At 48.7% G+C, this 27,323-nt stretch overlaps 1 protein-coding gene across 5 annotated transcripts in view; it reads left to right on the forward strand.

Moving 5' to 3' along the window:
* Window positions 1–27,323, forward strand: part of GSS (glutathione synthetase) — a 651,892-nt gene that overhangs the window by 14,129 nt on the left and 610,440 nt on the right. For 4 of the 5 annotated variants that reach the window (XM_085619008.1, XM_085619005.1, XM_085619007.1 and 1 more), the window contains one exon: window positions 23,695–23,835. In XM_085619008.1, the coding sequence (XP_085475134.1) occupies window positions 23,707–23,835 (129 nt within the window). In that variant the 5' untranslated portion in view covers window positions 23,695–23,706. Of the gene's footprint in view, window positions 1–9,024; window positions 9,044–23,694; window positions 23,836–27,323 lie in introns of those variants that run through there. The other variant, XM_085619009.1, reaches the window with a different exon arrangement.

Genomic DNA, 27,323 nt, shown 5'->3' on the forward strand with positions numbered 1-27,323 from the left:
CCCACTCTGCCACCCCAGTTCAGACATGGCCATATGCAAATCAGTCTGACCCTGTGCCTCATGGGAACAGTCCAGCCCGAACTGCCAAGCCATGTCTTCCCTGGACCGGAAACAAGCTTCCTAGGACCGGTTTCTGGCATTTCAGCCGTCTTCAGCCAGGCTTGCTTGAATCCAGTGGCAAAGTGAGCAAGGGACTCACGTCTGAGCATACCCTGCCAACCCATGGCGAACAAAGCAAAAACCAAAGGAAATGATGGACGGAGTGTTGAACATTGCAAGCACTCACCCCCAGTCAACCGATCTGGGTTTAATCCATCACCGTTCTTTAGCCCACTCTGCCACCCCAGTTCAGACATGGCCATATGCAAATCAGTCTGACCCTGTGCCTCATGGGAACAGTCCAGCCCGAACTGCCAAGCCATGTCTTCCCTGGACCGGAAACAAGCTTCCTAGGACCGGTTACTGGTCACATGTGCTGTGGATTGTTGTCAGAATGTGCCCTGCCCAAGTAGTCTATGTGTGCGCTGTGGGATTCTATGACTGCCGTGGTGACGAAGCTGTCTATCTGTACGTGCAAATCATGTGCATGAGTGTAGAATGAGTAGACTCTTGTGTGTCTGGTACGTTGGCGCCAGACACCGGTCAGGTGCCTTTGCTGTAGCCAGGTGGATAATGCCTGTACTTTTGAGATGGCAACAGTACGGGGAAGGGACGGAAAGGATCTGTCCAGGTCTATGTTAAGTACACTGTTAAAACTGCCACCTATCACCCATTGGAGACCACGCTAATACGAAAGCATCCCTGATAACGTTCCAAAATGCTGCTTGTTCAGTGTTGTGGGCGTAGATTGCCCTGAGCAACAAACGGCGGTCCGCCTATCGGCCCTCTACGAAACCATATCAGCCATCAGGATCTATCACGGTAATGACTGCGATAGGTGGGACTCCAGCCCAGGTCCACACCAATACCCGCGGGCATAAGTGGGATGGTTGGTGGAGTAGACTTGGCCTCTCCATCGCTTTTGCAGGCGTAAATCTTTTCCACTTGCGTGAGGTAGGCCTCCTAAAGGAAGGCTGTGTGTCTTTTCCATGGCATATGTGCGAATAGACTGCACATCTGGGGGAAGGGATTTACATACCTCAGACATTCCAAGTCAAGATGTTAGTACCTATCGACTTGTAACTGAGGGACCCCTGGTTCCCACCCAGTGGATGGGTCCAGATGTCAGTAGTGGAAAGTACAGTGAGGCTGGTGCAGGGTGGGACTGTGATCAAACATAAAACAACAACAAATAACATAAAATACCATAGGGAGTAGAGATGCAACTGCATCCTGCCCAAACCGTTTAATGCCACTTGCAAGCATGTGATAGCCGGCAGGGGGGCATTAAACATGGAGTGCGGTACATAGGAAGGGTTGTCACTGATGTGCAATCATTTTGTAGTTCCCTGTGGCTACAGTCACTCGTGTAAGGTGCGGCACAGCCCAGCGCCTCCAGCCAGGAAGCATGCCGTGGAGGCACCCCAGACATCAACAGAAACATCTATCGCCCCCCCCCCCCCTTCCATCAGACCCGGCAGGAGATCATCACAGTGGAAGAAACAGGGAAATGTGAGTTACACTGGGGGGCCGCTGCTCATGCCCGATGGAACATAGTCTGCTGGGTCCCAACTTAGCGAAGCTGTGTGCGTTTCGCAGAGCGACAAAGTCTGGTATGCAAGTTACAAGGTTAAAGGCAGTTAGAGGATGTTATCTGCCATTGTGGGGTCACAGTCGGCAGCATGCCAAGGTTAGGCGTTAATGGAACAGACAAGTTTGATTCCCCGTCCCTGGTGGCTTTGGCGTGATCCTCCTCTGCACCTAATGGTGGAGCCGTCTGCAGCTACCTTCTCATCTCCTCTATGAACTGTTCTAGATAATGGAACGGGTGGCCGCGAGTCCCCCTGTGCCCACCATTCCCTGCGTCTTCGCCGACCCCTAGCAGAGAGTCACTTGCCAGTTGGCTTTGCTTGGGTTGATTGGAATCTTGCACCGTTGCACTGCCCGCCCACTCCTAGGCCTCATTGGATCTGTAAAGAAATATGACTGTCCTTCTACCTGGACCCAGAGGCGGGCTGGGAACAGGAGTGAATATTTGAGGTTGGAGTCACGCAGCCTGCGCTTGGCCTCTAAAAAGGTGTCCCTCTACGCTGTACTGCGAGCATGTAGTTAGCTAAGCTCCTTATTTTCATGTTATTTATTGTCGGGTTGTCTTGCCTTCTGGCTTCGCAGAGGATAAGGTCTCGGTCTCTATAGGGGTGGAGATGGGTCACCTTTGGTCTGAGTGGGCACCCGGGGGTGGATGCAGCGCTGGCACCTGGATGTGCCCATTCAATTGAGAAGAACGCTGATAGGCCAGAGGCATGAATAAAGCTGTGGAACAATGTTTCAAGGTAGTCTTCAGTAACTTGTCCTTTCCTCCCTTCTGGGATCCCCACAATATGAACATTGTTTCTGCGCGAGCGTCCCTCGGCAACCTCCTCTCTATCTGCCAAGGTGTGTACCTGGGTCTGTAGCTTGTGCATTTGGGCTTGCATCTCCCAGGTTTGAGGTTGAAGGGTTGCCTAATCTTGTTCGGTTGTATGAACCTATCGGTGAGTTTGCGATGGTCATCCCTCAGTAGCATGAGGGCCATTAGCACTGTGTCTATTTTGTTCTCTAGTGACACCAGGGACTTCTCAATAGCCGGCCGGCAGGACTTTATCCAGTTTGTTTTCTGTTGTGGCGTGCACAGAGAGGGGCACCATTGATGCAGCATCTCGAGGCAGTTGCAGCAGTAATACCTGGGAGCACACTACTGTGTGCGCACCCCAGATTGGAGGTGTCACGTTGCCTCTGTCCCTTTAGAGTTGTCATCTAGTAGATGGAGGGGTGTTCCCTCTCTTAATGGGCCCGCTTGCAAGCTCCAGTTCCCGCACGAGCAGCCTGATGAGTTTTCTTGTTCCTTCGGAGGTTGCTCAGTAGGTACAGTGGCTCGAGGATTGTCAGCAGCGGGCGCTACCTGCAGCTTGACCATGCATGAGGCTCCCACAGGTGCAATTCAGCTCCCTCACAGGTGTAACAAGGGGACAGGAATAGCAGCCATCTGTAGATCCACAGGTATGCACTGGGGCTACAGTATCCCCATCCCCTCATTGTATGGGAACCTAGCCCCTGGTGGGTTCCTCACGTTGGTTGTGCAGGTCAGGGTTTCCAAACCTCAGTCAGCCACAGTGAAGGTGTTACAGCCCCCCCGTCTCGGCAGCCGCCCGCTGTGTACCCCATTGGCTTGGCTGTGTCAACGCATCAACTGTCGGGCCTGCAGCACCACAGGGGAATCCAGCCTTCCCGCCATCAGCGGCTTACAGGGCCCAGATCTTCACTTCTCCAGTGCCCAAGGCTGGGTCACGCTATCCCCCCTGGCACTCGGAATAATCTGCGGCGTTCCTGCAGGCTACGGCGGCTTTCATAGCCTTCCGGTTTCCAGGACGCGTCATTTCCCAATGCTCAGACGGTGCGCTGCTTGGTCATCTAGGAATTTGTAGTTTCTTACCCTGATGCCGTGTCTTCCTCTCTGCCCGGGTTTCCACCAGACCACCATGCTTGTAGTGCACGGTAGACCGCTGCGCACTTCTTCAAGCTCGTGCTTCGGCTTTCAGAGTGGACTGGAAACATGGTAGCGTTCATCCGGGTGAGTGCTGTGACAGTGGGTGTATGTTTTTAATTTGTGACTGAATGTAGTATGAAATGTTTGTTTTTGTGCAGTAGTGCATTGAGATATTTGAACTTCTGTGCAGGATTTGGATGTAAAATACTGTTGGGGTAGTTCTGTGCATTGGAGGAGAGTGTATGTGGTGTGTGAAAAGAGATGGACAGGGGTTATGAATGTTTGTATTAGATTTGGTAGTGGGAAGAGGTAATATGTGTGGTGAAGTGGAGTGTAAGGATTGTTTGGTTGTGTGTGTTTAGTAAAAAGAGAAGGAGGGGGTTGGCAGTTGATATGAGAAGGGGTTAAGTACAGGTTTGGTTACTAGTACAGGGTAGAGCTGGTATTTTGTATGAACAGGGGTGTGTGTATGAAGGGGGTAAGTTTATGTATAATCTGAGTTTGTGCTGTGTTGGCGATGTGTGGGTTTGTTAGTGATATAGTGATACGGAACAGAGTAGTGGTTTGTGTGAGTAATGGTGCCATTGTGTGACAGTAGGTGTAGAAGAGTGTATAGATGTGGTTTGTGAGGTTTTGTAGTAATTGTTGAGACATTGAAATGTGGTTAGAGTTTGTTGTAAAAAAGCAGGTTGCATTTCCTGAGATTGTGCTATGTTTGAGGGTGCGGATGACTTAAGGTAGTGGCTGGTAAATGGCTAAAATAGAGCTGCATTGCTGGCCCTAGGCCCCATCCAAATGAGCAACTGCCTGTGCTCTCTCCGTCCTTAGCCTCAACGCCCAAGCTGAGACTCTCTAAGCCCCAAGGTTAAACTTTGGACCAATGGAAACCCTAGCCCTAAAAACAATGTGAGCCCTGGCCCTAGGAACCAATCAGAACCCTAGCCCTATCAGCCAATCAAAGCTTAAACCCTAGATCCAAGAGAAACGCTATCCACCAATCAGAACCCTAGCCCTATCAGCCAATCAGAAATCAAACCCTAAGCCCTAGGTCCAATAGAAGCCCTGCGACCTAATCAGAACCCTAGCTTTATCATTCAATCAGAACCCAAACGCTAAGCCCTGGGTTCAATAGAAACCCTATCCCTAGAAACCAATCGGAACACAAGTGTAACACAAGTGCAGGCCCTTTTGGCCAAAGCGGCCATTGAAAGCGTTCCGGCCTTGGAAGTAGGAACTAGGTGTTACTCATGCTGCTTCCTTGTGCTGAAGGAAGATGGAGGCCTTTGTCCGAAATTAGATTTTCATCCTCTGAGTGGCTTCCTGCGGAAGGAGAAATTCATGATACTCAGCCCAGATCCTATCTGCCCTGGAGACTAGATTGTGGCATTCGGCCGCAGGACACTTATTTCCAAATACTTGTCCTTCAGGTCCACAGTCGCTAACTGCCGCTCCTAGTGCGTCAGGAGCATTTTTAATTAGCAGTGCCTCCTCTTGGCCTCCCCAGTGCCCCTTGTGTATTCACAAAAGTGATATCAGTGGTTGCAGCACACCTTTGGAGGTCAGGGGTACCAGTCTTCCCCATCTTTTTTGACTAACTGTTAATGGAAGGCTTCCCCCAGACAGGTATAGACCACCTCCAGTAGACTGTGCACCTCCTAACCTCATTGGGGTTCAATGTCTATATACTGAACTTACACATAGTTCCTTTGTAGACCTTCTTGTTCATTTCAGAGATTCTTGATTCAGTACGTTTTTGTGCCTTTCCCCAGAACGTAGAGTTCAAGGCAATTTGGGCTCTGATGCTGATGTTTCAGCCTCTGTCTTTAATCTTAGTGCAAACTAATCTGAGGCTGCTGGGATTGCTGGCCTCGTGCATCCTGTTGGTGAAACAGGCCTGATGGCATATGCAGGCTCTGCAGTGTGATCTAAAGTCCCACTGGGCACACCATAGGGTAATATATAAGACAGTGGTAATGGATGCATCCCTTCTGGGTTATGGAGGCCATCTGGGAGAGGTGGAGATCAGAGACCTCTATTGTCTAGCAGAAGCTCACCTCTAAATCCATCTGTTGGAACTTGGGGTGATTTGCTTGGAGTCAACAGCCTTCCTGCCCTCAACCAGAGGAAGACTGGTGCAGCTACTCACAGACAACACCACTACCATGTGGTACTGTAACAAGCAGGGCGGGATGGGATCTTGAGTTCTGTGTCAGGAGGCTATACACTTCTGGAAGCAGATGGAGTGCCAGGAGATTTCTTTGGTGGAGAACCACCTGGCAGGATTTTGAAACACCAAGGCAGAAAAGCTGTTGACACCTACGGACCACGAATGACAGTTACACCTGAAGGTGGTGCAGAGTCCTCCATCAATTAAGAAAACGCTGGCTCAATCTTTTTGTCACCAGTGGGAATGCGCAATGTCAGCACTTTTTGTGGAGGAACGTCATCCAGTAAGGGAGCAAAAGCAGGCAGAACCAGACCATGTGGAAGAAGCCAGCATCCTCCGCAGCAAACCGAGGACGCTCCAAGGTCGCGGCAGGGAACATTGCATGTATGAGCCAGGGAGTCAGAGTTCACAGGATCTAGGCTAATCAGATAAAATAAAAGAGATGGTGGTTTGGCTCTGATTTACTGAGAAGTCCTCACAGCTCAATTTGAAACCTATTCCAACTATGGACTATGAAACATTTAGTTTTACTTAGGAACTAATTGCCAAAAAGTCCTTTAACGGAATCCTTTTATATCACCCTCCAGGCCCCAGGAGCAAGTTTATCAATAACATCGATCCAATGTTAGAAGCAGGACTATACTCGGAGCGACCTCACAATTCTAGGTGATTTTAATTTTCACCTTGAGGCTGACTGACAAAAATACAGAAGTTTGTCTTGAAATAATGAGATCACTAGGACTTTCTCAACTAGTAAACAAAGCCACTCATTTGGCAGGGGATACTATAGATGTAATTTTTACAAATATTCCCTCTATTATATTAAAGGAGATATTGCCACTACCCTGGACAGACCTTTCTGCCACCGTATTTGATGTTGAGACTCCCTTAAGTACATCAAATGGACAGAACAGCACAGGTTCATCCCGTTTTAGGGCTTGGAATAAAATTGACACTGATCAATTAATCCATTAGTTGAAGTAGTCCCAGCCATTTTTTAAACCTGATTTGTATTCAGCCTCCAATGAAATCACTGATTGTCTGAACGCAGCCTTTACAAAGGTAGCACCATGTAAACTGGCAATGGGGAAACAGGTCGACTACTATTTCTCCCTGGTTCTCCTAAACTCTGAGGTTGGATAAACAAAACTGTAGGAGTCCAGAAAGATGTTGGAGGTCCCACTACGACAGTTTTGAAAAAGAAAGCTATAAATTGGCATTATCCAAATACTAAACTTTGCTATTTAAAGAAAAAAGTGTCTTCTTTACTAAACAAATTGCTGCTGCCAAGAACTCCACCAAAGAATAGTTCCAGGTAGTAACCAGACTACCTACCATAGCTAACAACAAAGTAACCAATAGTAGCCACATCTTTTGCAACAGTATTGCACAAAGTTTCAGGGACAAAGTAAATAAATTCTATTCGAAGTTTGAGGCTTCAACTATTCCTGTTAAAACTGATGAAATCGCACATGCTAACCTAACACACAACCCCTTGGCAGATTTCTCTCCAGTTTCTTCTGAACAAGTGGAAACCCTGATCTTAGCAGCAAAATCAGGTTCCCCTGTGGACCTGTGTACTCCATCAGATTTAAAAACTATCTCCAATATGATATGTACCAATGGCTCGGTCATTTTTAGGTCTCGCCTAAGAAGCCCTTGTGCTGTCTCTTCGAGACATGCTGTATTCAGGATATGGCCATAAATCTCCGCCGATTTTACGCCTATCTTTTTAATTGGCACCTGTCCTTGTCATTTGTAAGTGGTGGTTTTGGTGGTTTTTTATTGGTCAGTAGGCTTAGTAGTCCCTCCTTAGTATCAACTTGTCTCTTCTTGTAGCCACCCATTAGTACACCCCTGTTACATGTGTTGTTACTCCCTAGGTTTTAATTACAGCCTCAAAGCACTATTGTCTTTAAGGTTTTCAGGCAGGAAACACTCGCTTGGTCCTTACCAAGGCTGACAGTGGTTACTTTACTCACTAGCACATCTCACATTTATATGAGACCTTCTATAAATTTCCCTTCATCAGCTCCACACAGAGTACAACCTAGTCCGGAATCAATATAATAATTATTTTGTCACATTTCAAAGCTACTAATTGTATCCAAGGACATAGCTATTTGAATGTACTCATGGTACTCTCTTGCATGCAATGCATTACGGGTAGGGTGGATTTACAATATCTTCTGCAGGGTGCAGTACCATAGGTGACCAAAAGAGGTCCCATGGGATCTCTTTTGGTTAAATGTGGTATTGCACCTTGCAACATGGCTAGGTAAAAACATTAGGTATAGAACGTTCTCCAACCAGAATAACCCGACAGATAAATAGATGACATTGCTTGTGTCACAGGTCGCCGTGATTCTTAGCTCGATTGGTGTACCTTGGGTAGGGTGCATAATAGTAGTGCCTTTTATTATATTGTTGCAATTTCCACAATCTAGACATGGTAGTGTCCCTCTATATGTGCAATCACTCTGATCTGTTACTCTATTAAGTCATTGTTTGAGATTGAGTTCTTTGGTATGCAAAGATGGGTTGATGTTGAAATATGCCTCTGATTTTCACGCGGCACTCACTACTTTTCACGTGTTTTAAAACTCGGGCACATATCTCTATGTTTTCGGTGATCATTCATATGGATTGTCTCTCACCTAGGGTGTACACAATTTTTTGCGCTTATCTTTTCGATACTAAATGGTTTCTTTGGCACTATTGGTTTTTACATTGTTTCTAGTTCAGTGTGGGAAACTAATTATGCACTGTTGGTCTAAATTTTTTCAGTTGAATCACACCACCGTTTTGTTTCATATTTCACAATTTAGATCAACGGTGACCTAGGCATTAGCATCATTTAAAGTGGCAGTCAGGACCTGGTTATTAAATGAGTGATATTCCTTATTTTAGGAATCATCCGATGACGAAAATGCATTGGGTTTCTATAAATATTTGAAGAAGCCATTTCGAATTGTAATGTGAAGATAACATTACTTCTGTGAAGTTTAAAATGAAAGAAGAAAAAAAGAATTAATTAAAATGAACATTGATTCACATCTGGATGCATTTTTTTTTCAGTGTATCAAAAATATTGACTAAAGGAGTGCCAAGTGCATCCATTTTTTCCTAGTTGGAGAACGTTCTATACCTAGTGACATCTTTACACCTCAGGATCAGGAGGTGATACCCACAGACACCCCAGAAAAGAGAAATACTAATTAACAAGAAGAAAACTGTTTGTTTTACTAAAAGTGAGTGCGCATGTAATCTATACTGTTTTCTACTAGGTAAAAAACATTGCCATTTATAATGCCTATAACTCCAACTTTGCAGAGTGCAGTACTATATGTGGCCAAAAGATGTCCCATGGGACCTCTTTTGCCAACATACGAAACTTCACCCTGAAACATGGCAAGGTAAAAACATTGGCATTTAGAATGCCAATAACTTGAACAAATGCGAGACGGATTGCATTTCCAATGCAATAGGTCTCGCATTTGTTAAAGTTAGAGCTGTTAGCGTTGAAAAAGACAATGTTTTTCACTTTAACTTTTTATACCATTGGCAATAGTGCTAAGCAAATATAATAACTCCACTGCAAATAAAAAACAAAAGAAAAAAATCTTTATTTTCAACGCCAACATCTGTAACTTTTTTTTTTTAAAACTGTTTTTATTCGTCAACAGACACATATAATGCCGGCCCCTGTAGCCCAGAGGTATCGGCCCAAGCAATGAACAATCATGCCATTGACATTTTAATCAAAATAGGATAATGGGAATGCATTTCAGATGAAAGCGAAACCCCCAAACTCACCCCCCCCCCTCCCACCCTCCCAACTCTCACCCCCTGAACATCTGTAACTTTAACAAATGCGAGACCTATTGCATTACAAACGCGTGTTAACTCTGTTTATCTAGACCCTTGACCTTGCCAGGTAGGTCGCTCCCCCCCGCTGCAGCTCCACCAGCGCTTGTGTGCCCTTGCGCCCGGTACCCGCTGTGCCCAGCTTTGCTTCTGCTTCCTGTGTGCCCATTTAGATTTGTCTCTGTGCCCATTTTTTTCTTCTGTGCCCTCTCGCTCGCAGTTTACTGCCGCTGCTGGCCCTGCGACCCCGCCCCCCCGCGCCCATTTGCTGACCCCGGCCACCCGCCTCCCAGCTGCTCCTCCCTCCCTCCTCCCCTTAAATGGCGGCCTCGCGCAGCGGGCGCGCCTAAGGCAAGCCTGTCTGCACCCATCCGTGCCTGGACCGCGCCCAGCACCAGTACCCCTGGCCCCCGCACCAGCCATGAAGACCACCTCCGATACGACGCCAGCACCCTCATCGCTCTCAACCCAGGACGAACCCCCACCTACTGCAGGGCCACCCCGAAGCGCACCCACAGTCCCTTCGCCTGCCAGAACTGCAGCTTCTCCTGCATCAAAGATGCTGAGACACCAGTCACGACAAAACACAACCACCTCCGATGCATCCTGATTAACACCCGCTCCGCACGCAAACACGCCGTTGAGCTCTGGGACCTACTCGACACCGCATCTCCAGACGTCGCCTTCCTGACCGAGACCTGGTTGAACGAAGCCTCCTCCCCAGACATCGCAATAGCCATCCCCGACGGATACAAGATCGCCCGCAGAGACCACACCAACGGAGTCGGAGTAGGAATCGCCATCGTCCACAAGAAGACCATCAGGGTCTCAACAAACACCAACGACACTCTCAGCACCGCCGAACACATGCACTTCCAGATCCACACGGACCCCAAGACCACCCTAAGAGGCACCCTTGTCTACAGACCACCCGGACCCTGACCACAATTCTGCGACACCATCGCCGACTTCATCAGTATGCACGCACTGACCTCCACCGACTAAATCCTCCTCGGAGACCTGAACTTCCATCTGGAGAACAACAACGACAGCAACTCCTCCACCCTGATAGACAACCTCGCCAACCTCAGACTGGAACAGCTCGTCACGACGCCGACCCACATCGCCGGACACACGCTCGACGCCATCTTCTCCTCAAGCCCACACGTCTCCTTCAGCCACGTCTCCGAACCCACCTGGACCGACCACCACTGCATCCACTTCACCTTCCGAAAACCAGCCGCACTTCACCCCACCCTACAGATCCCCCGTCGCTGCTGGGGCAAAATCACCGAAGTAGAACTACAGACAAACCTCGCACTCAACCCACCGACCATCCCCTCCAACCCCAACGATGGCGCACGCACCCTCAGATAATGGATGAATGACGCTCCAACACCTTAGCCCCGCTGAAAAAATAAACCCTCAAAGACACCAGCAAGAGAGCCAACTGGTTCACCCCGGAACTCCTAGCGTCAACGCGCACCTGCCGGAATTTGGAGAACATTTGGCACAACGAGAAGTCACTTGCCAGCCGTGCAGCCTACAAAGACGCCATCTGCAACCACCACCACCTCATCAGGACCGCCAAGAGGACCTCCTTCAAAGACCGCCTCAACAACAACGCACACAACAGCAAGGAGCTCTTCAACGTCGTGAAGGAACTCTCCAACCCTAGCTCCAACGCCAACGACATCCTGCCGTCGCAAACCCTGTGCGACTCCCTCGCCACCTTCTTCCACTGCAAGATCGCAGACATCCACGATAGCTTCAACCCCCGGACGACCCCTACAGGCCCCAACACGCAGGAACCACCACACCCAACCGACTACGACCCCCTGACAACCTGGGCCAACGTGAGCATCGAAGACACAATCAAGACCATGGGCACAATCCACTCCGGCTCACCGGCTGACCCTTTTCCACACCACATCTTCAACAAAGCCGGCAGCTCCATCGCACCCCACCTACGCAACATCATCAACCTCTCCTTCGAGACCGCGACCTTCCCTGAGAGCTGGAAACACGCCGAGATCAACGCCCTACTGAAGAAACCCAAGGCGGACCCGAGCGAACTGAAAAACATCCGGCCCATCTCCCTGCTTCCGTTCCCAGCCAAGGTCATCCAGAAGATAGTCAACATCCAGTTCACCCCCTACCTCGAAGATAATAGCATCCTGGACCCATCCCAGTCAGGTTTCCGCAGCAACCACAGCACCTAGACCGCCCTCACCGCCGCCACAGACGGCATCAGGATCCTGTTGGACAACGGCGAGACGGCGGCCCTCATCCTACTGGACCTCTCCGCCGCCTTCGACACCGTCTGCCTACGCACACGACTCCACGACGCAGGGATCCGAGACAAGGCCCTGGACTGGACCACCTCCGTCCTCTCCGGCAGAACCCAGAGAGTCTGTCTCCCCCCATTCCGATCCGAAGCCTCCGAGAACATCTGCGGCGTCCCGCAGGGATCTTCCCTCAGCCCGACACTTTTCAACGTCTACATGGCGCCTCTCTCACACATCGCCCGACAGCACGACCTCAACATAATCTCCTACGCCGATGACACACAACTGATCCTCTCCCTCACCAAGGACCCCCTCACTGGCAAGTCCAACCTCCACCAGGGAATGAAGGCCGTCGCCGAATGGATGGAACATAGCCGCCTCAAACTGAACACAGACAAGACGGATATCCTCATCCTCGGACCCAACCCCTCAGCATGGGACGAATCCTGGTGGCCCGTATCGCTGGGGACACCCTCCACACCAACCAACCACGCACGTAACCTGGGAGTCATCCTCGACTCGAAACTCACCATGACCAAACAAGTCAACGCTGTCTCCTCCACCTGCTTCAACACCCTCCGTATGCTCCACAAGATCTACAAATGGATCCCGACAGACACAAGGAAAACAGTCATCCAGGCCCTAGTCAGCAGCAGACTCGACTACGGAAACGTCCTCTACGCCGGAGCCCCGACCAAGCTCATCAACAGACTGCAAAGAATCCAGAATGCCTCGGCACGCCTGATCCTCGACGACCCGCGCCGCGACCACATCACCCCCCACCTGAGGAACCTGCACTGGCTCCCTATCGACAAAAGAATCTCTTTCAAGCTCCTGATCCACCCACACAAGGCACTCCACAAGACCGGCCCAGTCTATCTCAACAGCCGACTCTCCTTCTACGTACCCAACAGGAAACTCCGCTCCGCAGACCTCTCCCTGTCTACCGTCCCATGCATCCGAAAGACCACAGCCGGAGGCAAATCCTTCTCCCACTGCGCCGCCAAGACCTGGAACACCCTCCCCCTCATCCTACGACAAACCGAAGACCTTCTAACCTTCAAGAGACAACTCAAGACCTGGCTGTTCGACCAGTAGCAACAGCACCCCCTCCTTCCCTCCCTTCAGTGCCTTGAAACCCTTGCGGGTATGTAGTGCGCTTTACAAATTAACTGATTGATTGAAGGATTTCTCTCAGGAGTCTTTCCCACTCAGTGGAAAAAAGCCTCCATTCTGCCACTCTTAAAGAAACCAGGCCTTGACGCGACAAACTCAAACAACTACCACCCTTATCTTGCCTGTTATGAACCTTGACTTGAAGAATCAAAGGGGGAGAGAAAAGGTCAATTTCCACTGAACTTCCCTTGGGTGAACATGCGTAATCAAAATGAGTGGAAGATTTGTGTTGAAACAAAAGGGGGTAAGACCACAAATTGTTGTGAGGCCCTCAACAGTGTTGTTCCGCCAAAGGCATGTCTTCCGTTAGCTTACTAAGGCAGTGACCGTCGCATCATTGGGTCTTTTCCTCCACCAGGAGGGTTTGTCTCTTGAATTTGAGACCTTGTGGGATCCACCATGTCTGGAAAAAGAATAAAAAATCCATCCTACCATGGAAAAGGATATGTTTAATTGAAAGAATCAAAGGTAGTGGTATGGTTAGAAGAATGGGAGATGCAAAAAGAGAGGTATTCGGTATCTCTCACATCTATCTATTGAGGAATCAGGTCAACATGTTTCAGTCTTCTTAGCGCCCTATGGGTCGGTGGCTTTCGTCAGGACCTTTTAATGTATTTTTTGCAGGATCCCTTCAATAAATCAATATAAATCAAATCAATTGGGACACTTTCCCTTTGATTACTGTGATTATCTTCTTCTTTAGGTCATATGGGACTCTCTTTATCCTGAAAAGGAGACGGGGCAGAATTATTATTTTTGAGACAGCCACTCACCGGCAATGTAGTCCAGAAGGCAACTGAACGCCGCAATCTGGCAATTGACCGGTGGAAGTTCTCCTACTGCACCAATTTCGGTGAGTGATAGGCGACTACCCCCAGATACCAAACCTTATGATGCTCCCACCGTAACGTCAGGGTCGTGGGAACTGATCCGCGCTCAGGCACAACACCCTGTTGCTGATAGACACACAATTTATCCCAGTGGATCTCCAGTCCAGAATAATAACCAATCTCTGACTTTGAGGGAGCGTTGTTGATGTCCTTCCCCCCCCACAATTGAAGCAACAGATCACCTACATACAGAGAAAGATGTGTGTAATCGATCGTAAGATATAACTTATGGTAATGAAGGCCCCTGCGGATAGTGCAAGCAGATGGTTCAATGGCCAGCGCAAACAGCAGCAGTGATATGGAGACAACCCTAACGGGTACCCCGTTCAACTGCAAAGGCCTATGAGATCAAGGAACCAGTATGGATAAAAGCTAAGGGGCTAGTGTAAAGAAGCTTTGTTCACTTGACAATCCCAGACCCACGCCAAACAGAGTAACATAGAGAAACTCCTAACAGAGTGGGTGAAATGCCTTCCTAGTATCCACCAAGATCACCAGCATCTCTGCCAGCAGTTGTTCCTGACAATTTATAAATATTAGTCGTAGTGCTTTGCATGGGGATGAAGCCAGTTTGGTCAGTAAGAGCTAGGGAGCACATATGGAGGAGCAAACTGGTTGCTAATCGCTTAACTCAAAATCTTGTAATCTGCAAAGAGCGAGGGCGGTAAGAATCAAGAAGGATAGGGTCTTTATCCTTCTTCAGAAGTGACACAGTAGTAGGCTCCCGCAGTGAGGACAGAAGTAAACCATGCTGCCGAGAATTATTGAAGAGAGCCACAAGTCTACTGGCGAAGTCCGAAGTATACATTGCATAGAACTCTATTGGTTAGCCATCGAGGCCAGACACCTTACCCCTCGCCATTTCCTTAATCGAATCCCATTCCTTTTGCTATGTAACATCCGCACCCAGTTGATCCACCACCGCAGGCTCAAAGGGCCCTGGGGCAGCATCTGCAATATAATTCAGCAGATTCACCTCACTACACTCAGCACCTGAGGAATGCAGATCCCAATAATGTTGAAGAAACACTGCATTAATCCCCTCCTGCATAAAAATATCTTGTCTTGAGGATTGCGCTGTTGGAGAATGGCGTGACCACCCCATCGCCCAGTAAAAGCCATGCATGCACCCTGCCCGATTTATCGCTCTCGACGTAGGCCCGTCTACAACAGCTGTATGATTAAAGCATCATAGGTGCTCGACCAGCTCAAACATCTTCTCTCACTCCTCCATCAGTCAACCCCTCCCCTCCAGAGTCTCCTTCAGCCTACAGGCCAGACTAGCCAACACCAGCTCCCTCGGCTGGGTACCCGAAAGCCATTGGGTTCATACCCCCACTTTACTGAAAATGCAATATCCCCGGATCACCACTTTCATGGTCTCCCATACCACCCCAACGACGAAGCTGAGCCAGCATTGTCTTTCCAGTATTGTGACACTCGCTCCTCCAGCAAGACCTGAAAGGCCAATCATCAAGCAGTACAGGATCTAAGTGCCAGGTAGGTACACTAGGTCTAGGCGAGGACCACTGGAAAACGCCCAATACTAGGGAATGGTCAGAGTACATCTTCGCTAACTACTCCACCCCCACCACTGCACAGTAGAGCACATTACACGTATAAAGTCTATTGCGTCGAACCTCAAGATCATGTAGGCCAGAGCGGTATGGATATACACAAGCCTTCTGGTGTCACCCCCGCCAACAGTCTACCAAATCCCTCTGTCCAGCCCAGTAACAGTCGCCCTCTACCAGCCTGCCCGCTGGCACGGTCACGCAGGGGCAGGTATGACCTATCCAAACTCTGATCCACTACATAGTTAAATTCGCCCCCACTACTCTCCAATAAGGGACCATTAGCGATAACAGAGGGGCCAGTCTTGTGAGGAACTATGGCTGGTCCATGTTCGAAGCATAAAAATTCAACAACGCAATATCCCTACCATCCAGGGAACCCAACACCAAGACATAGCGGTCCTCTGGGTCATTATCTGCTCTGTGCAACTGGAAGGTGACCCTGAGTCTGATCCAAATAAGAGGGTCCACGAAAAAGCTGAGTAAGAAGTAACGTAGAGTTGACAACGTCAACGCCCCCAAAGGGCTCGGCCCTCAAGCTCTGTAAGATTGGTCTCCTGGAGGAATGGAATATGCACTCCTCTGCGTTTCAAATAAGACAGTACATTTTAACGCTTAAAGGAGGAAGAAAGGCCCTGCATGTTCTATGTGAGCAATTTAACTTGTGTTGTCATGAGTAGTGGGCCAAGAAAGGGAAGGAACACATAGGGACCCCACCGTCCTCTGCCCCCATTAAACCAGAAGTGCCCCACTTTAACAAATACACAACTCCTTAGCCTCATATGCTCCACCGCCAAGAGAAAAGGAAATACAAAACAATACAACGAACCCAAAAATCCACCAAAGGACTGAGACATACAACCATCCTGTCCAAACAGCGCACCACACAGGGCTCATCCAGAAGCCAACTAAGGGCCAGGTGGCCAACTAGATCCATAACAGAAATCTGTGCATGTGGAAGGAGCCACCAGCTAGAGTTGGAGAACCAACACACGAGGAATTGAACAGTTTAATAGGACATTTCCCACAACCCCCAACCCCCCTCGCCTGGACCACTCAAACTGGAATCGAGAAATCACACAGGTGCGAACAGCCATATATCTAACCTGCCCTGATAATACAACAAAGGAACAATATACAACATTCATGAGCTGCCCGGGTAGGTGCTTCAGACCAGATCGGACATGGCTTGGCCTCCAGTAGAGTATTTATGAGACCAGGGGTAACAGAGTCCGAAGCAAAGGTGTGATGTTATGGGGACTGGTGCTGAGAGAAGTCCTCGCTAGCCCCCAGCGAGGCCCTCAACCGCCCTCGACTGCTCCAGTGCCACCTGCGTTTCAGTAGGGCAGGAAACCCCCCTGCGTGAATATCGTTGGCATCTGGGGCGTCAAGGTTGCCACAGCTCTTGCATCTCAGGTCACAGAAAAAGTTCAATCCAGTCCCATGCCGCAGATGGGTCAGGGAAAAAAAGTACTCTATTCGCAGTCTGGGCTCTCAGTGAAGCAGGGAAAAGCACAGAGTAGGGCAGACCAAGGTCGTGTAGCTTTTTCTTCACCGCGAGGAATGACGCCCTCTGCATCTGAACCTGAAGGGTAAAGTCTGGGTACAGAGAGATATTGGTTTTGTCTACCACAAAGGGGCCATGCGCGCGGGCCTGTTGCAGGAGATGATCCCTGTCTCAGAATTGCTGGAGGCAGGCCACCATCAGACGCAATGCGGCTCCAGGGTGAGGCACCTGTACCAGTACCCTGTGTGCATGCTCCATGGCATAGAACCTGGAGAAGCCCCCACCTCCTGGAACCAAGCCTCCAGATGAGCCAACAGAGAGTCACCCGCAACACGTTCAGGCAGTCCCACAATGCAGGCATTATTGTTACGGGCCCACCCCTTCTGATCAGCCAAGCTAGCAGCCACGCCATGTCTGCGCTTTGTCATTTTCTTTTTGTTTTAATCTTTTTATCGATATTTATAGTTTTAACAATACAGTACAACAATAGCTAAACGACCCTAAATGCTAAGTAATAATACGTTAGCAAAACATATTAGCAGTGATAGCGGGCGCGTACTGTATCCGGTATGGCGTAGTAAGGATTTCAACAACATTAGAACACCTGAGAAGAGGTGTAAGCGTATGTACAGCCATCGTGCTGCGCATTGTGGCGTTGATTTATGTGTGATGTAGTGTAACACTGAACGGTGGGTAGAGGGTACAAAATAAGGAGGACAACATAACTGAGGGAAAGGGGTAACTGACCGTGACCCAAGGCCCTGAAGTGTTGCAACCGTTGAATAACTGTAGAGCCCATGAGGGTTCTATGATCCGCCAGGGCGAGTGGGGATTGTGAGGCATTGCCCCCATTGTGGCGTTGTTGTAGTGGAATGTCATCTTGGAGCTGCTGAGAACTCCACCTCTTCCTGTCTGTCTTCAGTGGGTGTAACTAACTTCTGCAATTCATTTACAGTAGCCCCCCAATCTATAGCTAGGGGGAACTTGCGAAGCCCCAGTAAGTCATCCCTCTGCCGAGCCATGCCCTCTACCCTGGCCCAATTGAGCAAAGAGCGGTGCCAGGCCAATGTATAGGGTGCCGCCGGAGCTTTCCATCTTATAGTGATCAGGCGTTTTGCCGTGACTAGGCCCAGGTCTAAGAATACCAATGGAATGGTAGGGAACTTCACGCTTGGTGCAGCGGGACAAAGTGGTCGCTATGTCTATCCAGTACTCCCCAAAGCAGGGCAATGTCAGAGCATATGCAGGAGATCTGCATTGGGCAGGCGGCACCTGGGACATTCAAAGTCATCCCGATGGAAGAACTTGTTTATCTGGGCAGGGGAGAGGTATGTGCGGTGGGTAATAAAATATTGAATCTGCCAGAAGCGCTGGTTGCGAAGGACACGTGTCGGACTTTCTAGTATTGCCATCCATTCCTTCTCTGATAGGGCCCGTCCTAGGTCTTCCTCCAAGTGTTGCTTCAGGGGGTCAGTGGGATCGCAGTATGCTGACGGAAGGAGGAGGCAAACTAGCGTATCAAGTGTCCCCCTGTGACCATTATATGTGGATATTGCAACATGTGGTGTGTGGGAGTTTCTATTGTTATATTACCCAACACACCTAGTTGAAAGTGAGGCTATGAGCGCACGGTGCAATAGGAAATGCCCTGGAGGTAGACCGTCTTCTGAGATTGGATCTGCATAGGGTGGCATCTCTAAAAGGTTCCCCAGTTTCATGAATGTCCGCTGCCTCCCAACCACGTAGTTACGCTGCCGTGATGCATGACCCACCCTTTGTGATCCTAGTAGGGGAATAGCAGGGGCATATGGTGTGGTAGCGCGGGTGATGTATAAGCTTCTACGGTAGCTTTTGAATGCTATGGAAAGCAGTAAGGAGTCCGCTTTTCTGGGCTTAGCGCAAGGGTGAAACGGGCGGAGCAAAGCGTGAAGTGCCATAGGAGGTTGCAGTGTGGCGGTATCCGGCAGGTGCTGGGAAGCCATCTGGCCACCCATTGCAATTCAGCTGCTAAATAGTAGTGGTCAAAATTAGGCACTGCCAATCCTCCCTGTCCCGCCCGCAGGTATAACTTCCTGATGGAGACTCTATGCCTAGACGTACCCCAAAGAAAATCCCTAATCTTTGCCTCCAATTGCTGAAATACAAGGGGGAATGTAAAGAGGCAGGGTAGCGAAATAGTAAAGCAGACGCGTGAGAACCACCATCTTCACAAAGGCCACCCTACCTGAAATAGATGGAGGGAGAGTCTTCCAGGATGTCATCTGCGAGTAAATAGAGGCGGTGGCTCTAGTGATGTTTCTGGCAAATAGGTTGGTTTTGGTTTGATATATGTGGATACTCAAGTATCGGAATGTACCAATGCACCAGGACACTGAAACCTCCCCCAATGAGTACCCCGGATCTAGAGTGGACAACGAGAACGGGAAGAGAGTGGACTTCTCTGCGTTGACCCTAAGCCCTGATACTGTGGCGAATCGTGACAGTGCTGATTCTAGTCAGTGGGGGATAGCGTGAAGATCTCTTGCGTATAATAAAAGGTCGTCGGCATATAAAGAGATTGTATGTGTGTTGTCACCCAGGGTAATACTCATGTCTACCCGGACACAAATGAATGCCGCTAGTGGCCCCACCACCAGGGAGAAGAGGAGCGGGTAGAGTGGGCAGCCCTGGCGAGGCCCGCGGCCCACCCGGATAGAGCCCGATATGTAGGGCCCTGTTTTTCCGCGGATCGTTGGACGTTTATATAATAGCCGAACAATGCTGAGGAAATAGGGGGTATGCCAAACCTTGGCAGCACTGCAAAAAGGTAGTCCTACTCCAGGGAATCAAATACTCTCTCAAGGTCGAACACAAGGCATCCCTAGCGGGGCCAGTTCAGGGAGGCGTATTCGGCTACTCTGAAGTAGCAACGGAGATTGAGTGCGGTGTTCCGGGCAGGGACAAAACCATTCTTCTACGTGTGCACCAAGGAGGGCACGTAGGGAGCAAGCCGGTTGGCAATCGCTTTTGCCAGGACTTTATAGTCAGTGTTTAGACTCGCTAGTGGTCTGTAAGACCCCAGGGCCGCTGGATCCCTGCCTAGCTTCAACAGGGAGACAACGTTAGCTGTGCAAAGAAAGGGTGGGAGAGTTGCGCTGTTGAGTACTGCTGTATAGAGCGCATGTAAACGGGACACCAGGGTCCCAGCATAAGCCTTGAAAAACTCTGTAGGGAACTCATCAGGGCCTGGTGTCTTTCCCGATGCAAGGGACGCTAGCGCTTCCCTGATCTCCTCCTCATATAAGGGGGAATCTAACTCTAGAAATTGGTCAATGGATAGGGAGGGCAGCTGTACAGAGTCTAGGAACAAACCTATTTGGTGAGAGTCACTGTGCGTGCTAGATGTGTAAAGTGTGGCGTAATGTTTGGTTATGGCCTTGTGTATGCCTTGCTGTGTGTATCTCATCTGACCGAGCTTATCCCTAATTGCGTGTATGGGATGATATGGGTGCTCCTGCTTAATAAGGTATGCAAGCAGTTTACCTGCCTTGTCTGATGAAGCGTGGTTGCGGGCAGAGTGGGCTAGGTAATTGTAACAGTTTAACTTTTCTAGCAGTTCTAGCCAGTCCGTCTCCAGAGCCTCGAGCCGTGCCTCAGGGTATGTGACTGACTGTGTTTCCCAATGGACAAGCTTCCGTTCAATGGAGGTGAGTGAGATATCTAATTGTTTGCGGATGCTCCAGGTTAGACCCAGGCAATGACCTCTTGTATCGGCTTTAAAGGCTTCCCATTCTATCTGGGGGGACTTCGTGGAGATGACATTATGCTCGAAATATCCGATCACTGACGTTTCCAAGGAGCAAAATGACTGATCCTCCAGCGCCGCTGCCTGCAACTGCCAGGTAGGGATCGGAGGGGGTCTTGCCTCCCAACTTAGCTACATGATCTGTGGATTATGATCCGAGTGAGTTCGGCCTAGGTAGCTGGTGTCACTAATCAAGTGGAGTAGGGCTGCTGTGGCCAGGATGCGGTCCAGTCGCAAATTGAGATCATGGACTGACGAGTAAAAGTAATAGACCCTCAACTCAGGATGATATTTGGGCGATGCATCTGTTAGGGACCAGTGCCCCAGCCACTTGCGTAGAGCCTGCACATTAGATGAGGCAGTGGTGCAGGCAAGGGTCTGTGCTTTAAGAGTCATGATGCAGTGGTCTGCAGAAATAACAGCTGGTGTCAGTCTGCACAGTGCCATGTAGGGTAATGACCCTCTCCGAGAGAGTCTGTGGATCCTCTCTAATAATGCTCTGCTCCATGGAGAGAGAGTCAAATGTACCCTCCCAACATCCATGATGCCGAAGCACGGCAAGAAATCTGCCTCCCAGGACCACTCCGGGTGGCCCCACACGCCAGGAATTCAGGAAGCCTGTACAGTCCCCTGCGCAATCCTCCGCTGATGCGAGGGACCAACAGTATCCCAAACACACTCCTTATTGCACAGAAAGAGAGCAATCAGATGTTCAGCAGGAGTCTCCAATGAAAATACTGCAGGCAAGGACCCATCAATATAAAGTCACCGGCCAAGAGCAAGTCGGTGAGGAGGGCACTCTGCGTCAATAATGGTATCAGTTCCCCCGTTGTGCCCCCACAGCTAACGGGCCCCAGAAAGATAATGAAGCAGGCCCTCTAGGCCACTGAAGATGCAGCAGTCTGGGGCAACAAGCTGCGCCCCCGCTCTCGTTGTAGCTGTCTCCAGGGCCCAGGTGTCCCCACCTCAACTCTCGTCCGTGTCCATGCGTGGCGGGGGCCCGAACAGCACTCTGTAGGGCAGGGATGCAAGGATGTTTACAGCCGCCACTATCAGCGCGGTTCACCATCCCAACCGCGGGGGAAGATCAGGTGCGGGCAACCAGCACTTCGCACTGGCACTGCTGAAGAGCTGTGGGCAAAGTCGCGGGGCCAATGCACTCAAGGACCCTCAAGTGAAGTGGGCAAACAGGAGCAAAACCCCGCAAAGTTGACCGCCCCAGGAAAAATCCAGTGCAGCCACCAATAAACAAAACGGGGCCAACACTTTAGTAATGCTCTGGCTCCAATGCTGAATCTTCTCCCCGGTCCCCTGCTCCGGCCCCGCATTCCAGGCGGCATCTGAGTGCTCTCCTGGGGTCTCGGTTACCCAACAGAATTTTCCATGTTGGAGCGGGGAAAAGATGGTGGCTAGAAGGGCTTCCTTGAGCTGATTATTGATTGCTTGTCGGCTGCTCTTTTGCAGTTGCTGGATCAGCGGCAGTGGGATTTGAATTTGGTTCATACTTTTTTAATATGTACTTCCTTTGAGCTGATACGCAATTGCTCATTATGTCTCCTGACCCTCAAAACTGTCTTCCTGATTGCCTTCACGTCAGCTTGGCATATGAGTGACCTTCAGACTCATTCCATCCAACCATCCTATACCATGTTCTTACAAAATAAGTGGTGCTGAGTACCCAAGCATAGTTTCCAGAAGTGGTAGCAACATTTCACATCGGACAGGCTATGATACTCCAGGCGTTCTTTGCTCCCCTCATCTATCATCTGGTCCGTTGCTATAGGCATTTTGTTCACTCAGTGATGCAGGAGTTTTTGGTATGAGCCAGTTCAAAGACCCACCACCTGGAGGAGGTACTGCTATGGTATCTGTTTTCAAGGTGATGAATCTGTGGTTAGAAGTATCGGTCAGAAGAACAAGTTACTTTTGATAACACTCTTCCTGGAAGGTACTCTCTCTAACTGCAGATTCCTCACCAATTCTACCATCTTCCCATTCTGTGACCTGAACTCTTTTCAATTCAAAAGGTCCCAGTCTAGAGATCTGCACACTGGTCATTCCAGTTGGTCAATAGGCTCTGCATCTGAGGGTGCGGACAGTCTAAGAACGAACCTACCATCAGTGTGCGTGGGTTGCGCTTGTATGCAGTTCCGCTCATCACTTCCGGAGTGCAACGACATTGGTGCGAAGTGCCACAACGCCACTTACTGACACACAGGAATATTGCTTCAAAGTTTCTGGATGCAGTCTGATGCCTGGGAAATATTTGCAAGGTGACGAATCTGTGGTTAGAGTATCTTCCAAAATGAGCGTTACCGAAGGCAAGTAACTTGTTCATCTGGTATTGTTTTATACTTCAAAATTCAAGGCTAGTAAAGTTCACATAAACTTCATTTTCTTGGTATTTTGGTGGTTGGGCCATAAGACTCTCAGGCAGTTCTGGATTTCATAACATTGAGTTGCAGATACATTTTACACAATTTCTTGGTCAATCTAATTATCTACTGTTTTCACCAAGTATTTTTTCAAACTGATCTTCACTGATTATGTAAAACCTGTTAACAGTAAATGGCAAAGGGAGTTACTGTTTGATAAATTACAGGGTAATACCAGTTTCTCATTGTGTGTTGTACTTGTTTGCTCGTTATGGTGTCATAAACCTTATATATGTGCTGCTCTTGTTCAAACCGTTGAGCGCAGCCATCAACATTGCCATTGCTTTTTGCTCCTTAGTATGACTCATTGGCAGAATTCCTGATTTCATGGGTGAGTATGAACTAGTAAATGAATCAATAATTCAATTTCTGTATTTTCAGTGTGGATTTGCAATGGCTGGAGTTTGGGACGATGTTTTTAAAGACAGTATGTTAATTGAAGAAATTGCTCCAGTTGCAATTGATGCTGCACTGCTTCAAGGAATTCTTATGAGAACGAAAGAGCAGCCGAACACATCTGAGGTAATGTCACTTTTCACAGTAGTCATGTAAGATATTCCTCCATTTTAGCATAAAATATTTTACAGTGTGGCAGGATCAGGTATTCTTGAAGCTTATCCATCTGTTCATGTGCAATCTCCTCTAATGTATGGCTGATGAAATTCCTAGAACTGTTTATGGTATTAAATAGCAAAGCCTGTTTTATTTCTATTTAGATACCTGTATATAGGTTTCCCTGAATCATGTGCTTATATAGGCACAGCTCGCATTGCCCTTATTTAGGCATTAGCCATGCTAACCAAATACAGGCATGGTCACCTACATCCGTCCATCCCACGTCACAGCGAGTTCTTAGAAACCAGACCCTTAAGCCGAACGAGACTTTCCCTAGCTAGGATTATTGATTTCTCCAAGAACTCATCTATTATGCATGAACTACTATTCCTTAGATGTTCATCCATGATGTCTTCCTCTGCCCGACTTTACGTCAATTCTAGCATTCCTAAATACCTTCCAGGTATAAATATGCCTTCCCTTACCATGGCAAACCACGGCATGGCACGGCGGTGACACTGCACGACTTGACTGCACGGTTCGCCACGGCAAGTTCGGAAAAGACCAGATCCCTGCCTGACGCACTGATCAGACGCTGTCATCCCTGCTCACAGAGAATCCAGCTTCCAGTGTTCTGACTCCCTTTGCAGTTTGAGACCCGGATAGAGATTCCTACCTCGCTCATTCTAAAGGTATGGAGCCCACTAGAACCTAGAGGGACTCTTGGCATACTAAACTCGTACCAAACTTAGTATATACCATACTATAGAAAACAGCACCTACTTTTACCTCACACCACACTTAGTTTAGATACACCGGGATAGGACTATTTAGAAGCATCCGATGAGTATTCACATTTTAGCCTGTGTTATTCATGTATGTATATAAATATGTGTCATAGCTAAAAGACAATGCTATTGCAGTATTATTTCTTCTTGCTGCTTACGCTGTGCGTATTATATATTGCTTTCTGTCTAATGATCGTAACAGCTCATATCTCTTACACGAGAAACAAGACTGTTCAATAAACCCTTTTATTGAAACGCCCATCTTTCTATTTTCTGTGTTACTCTGGAGAAACTAAACATGCACGATTGACTGAGTGAAACTGTTATCTATTGTTTCTACGATTCTGAGATGCGTTCCGATTCTAAGGGAAACAAAGTTGACGTGTTTATGCGGTTGTCAGAAACTATTCACTTCTTGTTCATTCGAGAAGTTTCTAGTGACCTCTGAGTTAGCTGGTACACAGAAGTAATTAAGTTTAATATACTCCATAGGAGCATACTGACCTTAGTCCTATGCAAAAACTATAGTGTAGTCGGGGGAGATTAATGCAGTCAAAGTACCAGGTCACCCATAGTTAGTGCTTTTTGGAAGAGCCTGAAAATGGCACCCCAAATGAGCTTTCCTGCCCAGAGCAATCCACACACTTACCTACGGTGATGAGGCGCTTCCCTATGCAAAAACACATAGGCGAAATCCCCATGCCATGTGGAATAATCCCAAACTCCTGATGTAGGTATGCTTCTTCATAAGTGCAAATGGTAGCCGCAGAGCCACTAAATGACCAGAAGTGCAAATTATGTGGGTGATCTATGAAATGTTATGATAAAAATGTGGATGTTCCCAATTGTACTCCTATTTATCCCTCAAGCCTCAATGCATGAGTATACATATACCATTCCGTAGTCACCGTGGCCAAGAATGAACTACAATAATGCAAACACATACAGATAGGCTTTGACACCATATATTTCTTATTGAACAACCAGCACCAACATTGATTTAAAAGTAGAGGCTTAAAGAGTCCAAACAAGACGGAGAAGATCCCTTCACTCACATTGCTGTATTGAGAGACAACGGTGTTAATGGATACGAAGGTTGCTGGCTTTTAGATTTGTCACAGAAACCTCTCTAAATATGAACCACCACCTTCCACTCCCACCTTCCGTGTTGGCCGCATTGCATTACTTGGTCCTGAGCATTTATGTTTCCAATGAAGGTGGCTTCAAAATTACATAGTTCTTTATAATGTATCTTCTCATATGACTAGATAGATTTATTCGACCAAGCACTCATTAAAATTTGGAGCACATGGATGGGTGAAAATTGTGAAATGAAGCATGAATAAAAATTACTTTGCACTTTCAAATTTGCAAGAGACACTCATGTATGGTAACAAGCAAACGCAACAAATGTAGTAACACATTTGTTAGTCACCCATGTGATTATGATCTGAGATGTCACATTTAATCAAAAATGTCTTGTTCTAGGCTTTCAGGCAATCTTGTACCTGGCTTTCAGTTCAAACTTAATGGTGTGTCAAAAACCTATACAAAAGGGAAGCAGAAACAAAAGGTAACTGCCGGGACCAGCCACCACCCCCTCCCTCCTTTAACAAGAACACAATCTACCACGGACCGCTGTTGGCCTATTTGGGCCTCGTTAGTAAGGTGCAGCTTGATTCCACTGGCACATTTATGCATGGGACCTATACATGGCATACCCGTCACACTTAGAGCTTTGCAGGATGGAAGACATAAAAAGTCAGGACTGTAACAGCATTATTCAAGATTTTCAAAATATGTATAGAAATCCCTTTGTTGCTTAGCACTAGAGTAAATGGACAAACCGTTATCTATAGAGGATTGGAAGTTTGGGTAGCCGGTCCCCAGCCTCGCTTGCTCGTGACCGCCCACAGATGTCATAGGAGCTGCCCTCAGAGGGGAAGCTGCAGAGAGCCACGTGTCGACATCCCGGCAGCAGCGGTGCGTCCATTAGGGCTTTGGGGCGTAGCCTCCCCGCCCGCAGCTCCCTCGGCGTCTTTGAACTTAAGTAAACTGAATCAGTTTACTTAAGTTCAAAGATGCCGAGGGAGATCCGACAATCATGTCAGTCAGCATGACGTCGGACCGCCCACCCCCTTGGGCGGTCCAGCGTCATGTTGACTGACATGATTGTCAGACGGACCAGGGGCAACAGGCAGCAGCTGCAGCACAAGTGCGCATGAGTGGGGAAGGTGAGCGAATTTTCGCACCGTACCCAGTCATGCGCTCTTGTGGCTGCTCAGGCTGGCGCATGCCCATTAGGAGAGCGAGGGTTGAGCAAAGGCTCAAACCTCGGTCTCCTAATGGGCAGGCGGGCGAACAGTAACCGTGCCCTAAGCCAATCCTGGCGCAGGCGGGCGAACAGTAACCGTGCCCTAAGCCAATCCTGGCGCCAGGATTGGCTGAGAGGGGTTGTAGGAACTGAGGCGGCGGCCCACCGTATCCCCCCCCCCTCCCGCGCCACGACTGAGGACGGGGAAGAGCTGCGATGGACGCGGCTGCAGCTTCGCGGCGCGAATACCGTTTCAGGCATCTTGCCAACACCTGGGAATACAGTTTCCAACAATTGGTACGAATCTCTGCTGTCACTTTTACATGGGAGTTGAGCAAAAAACACACAATGTT

This window comes from Triturus cristatus, chromosome 7, assembly GCF_964204655.1.
Source record: "Triturus cristatus chromosome 7, aTriCri1.1, whole genome shotgun sequence".
Taxonomy (NCBI): Eukaryota; Metazoa; Chordata; class Amphibia; order Caudata; family Salamandridae; genus Triturus; species Triturus cristatus.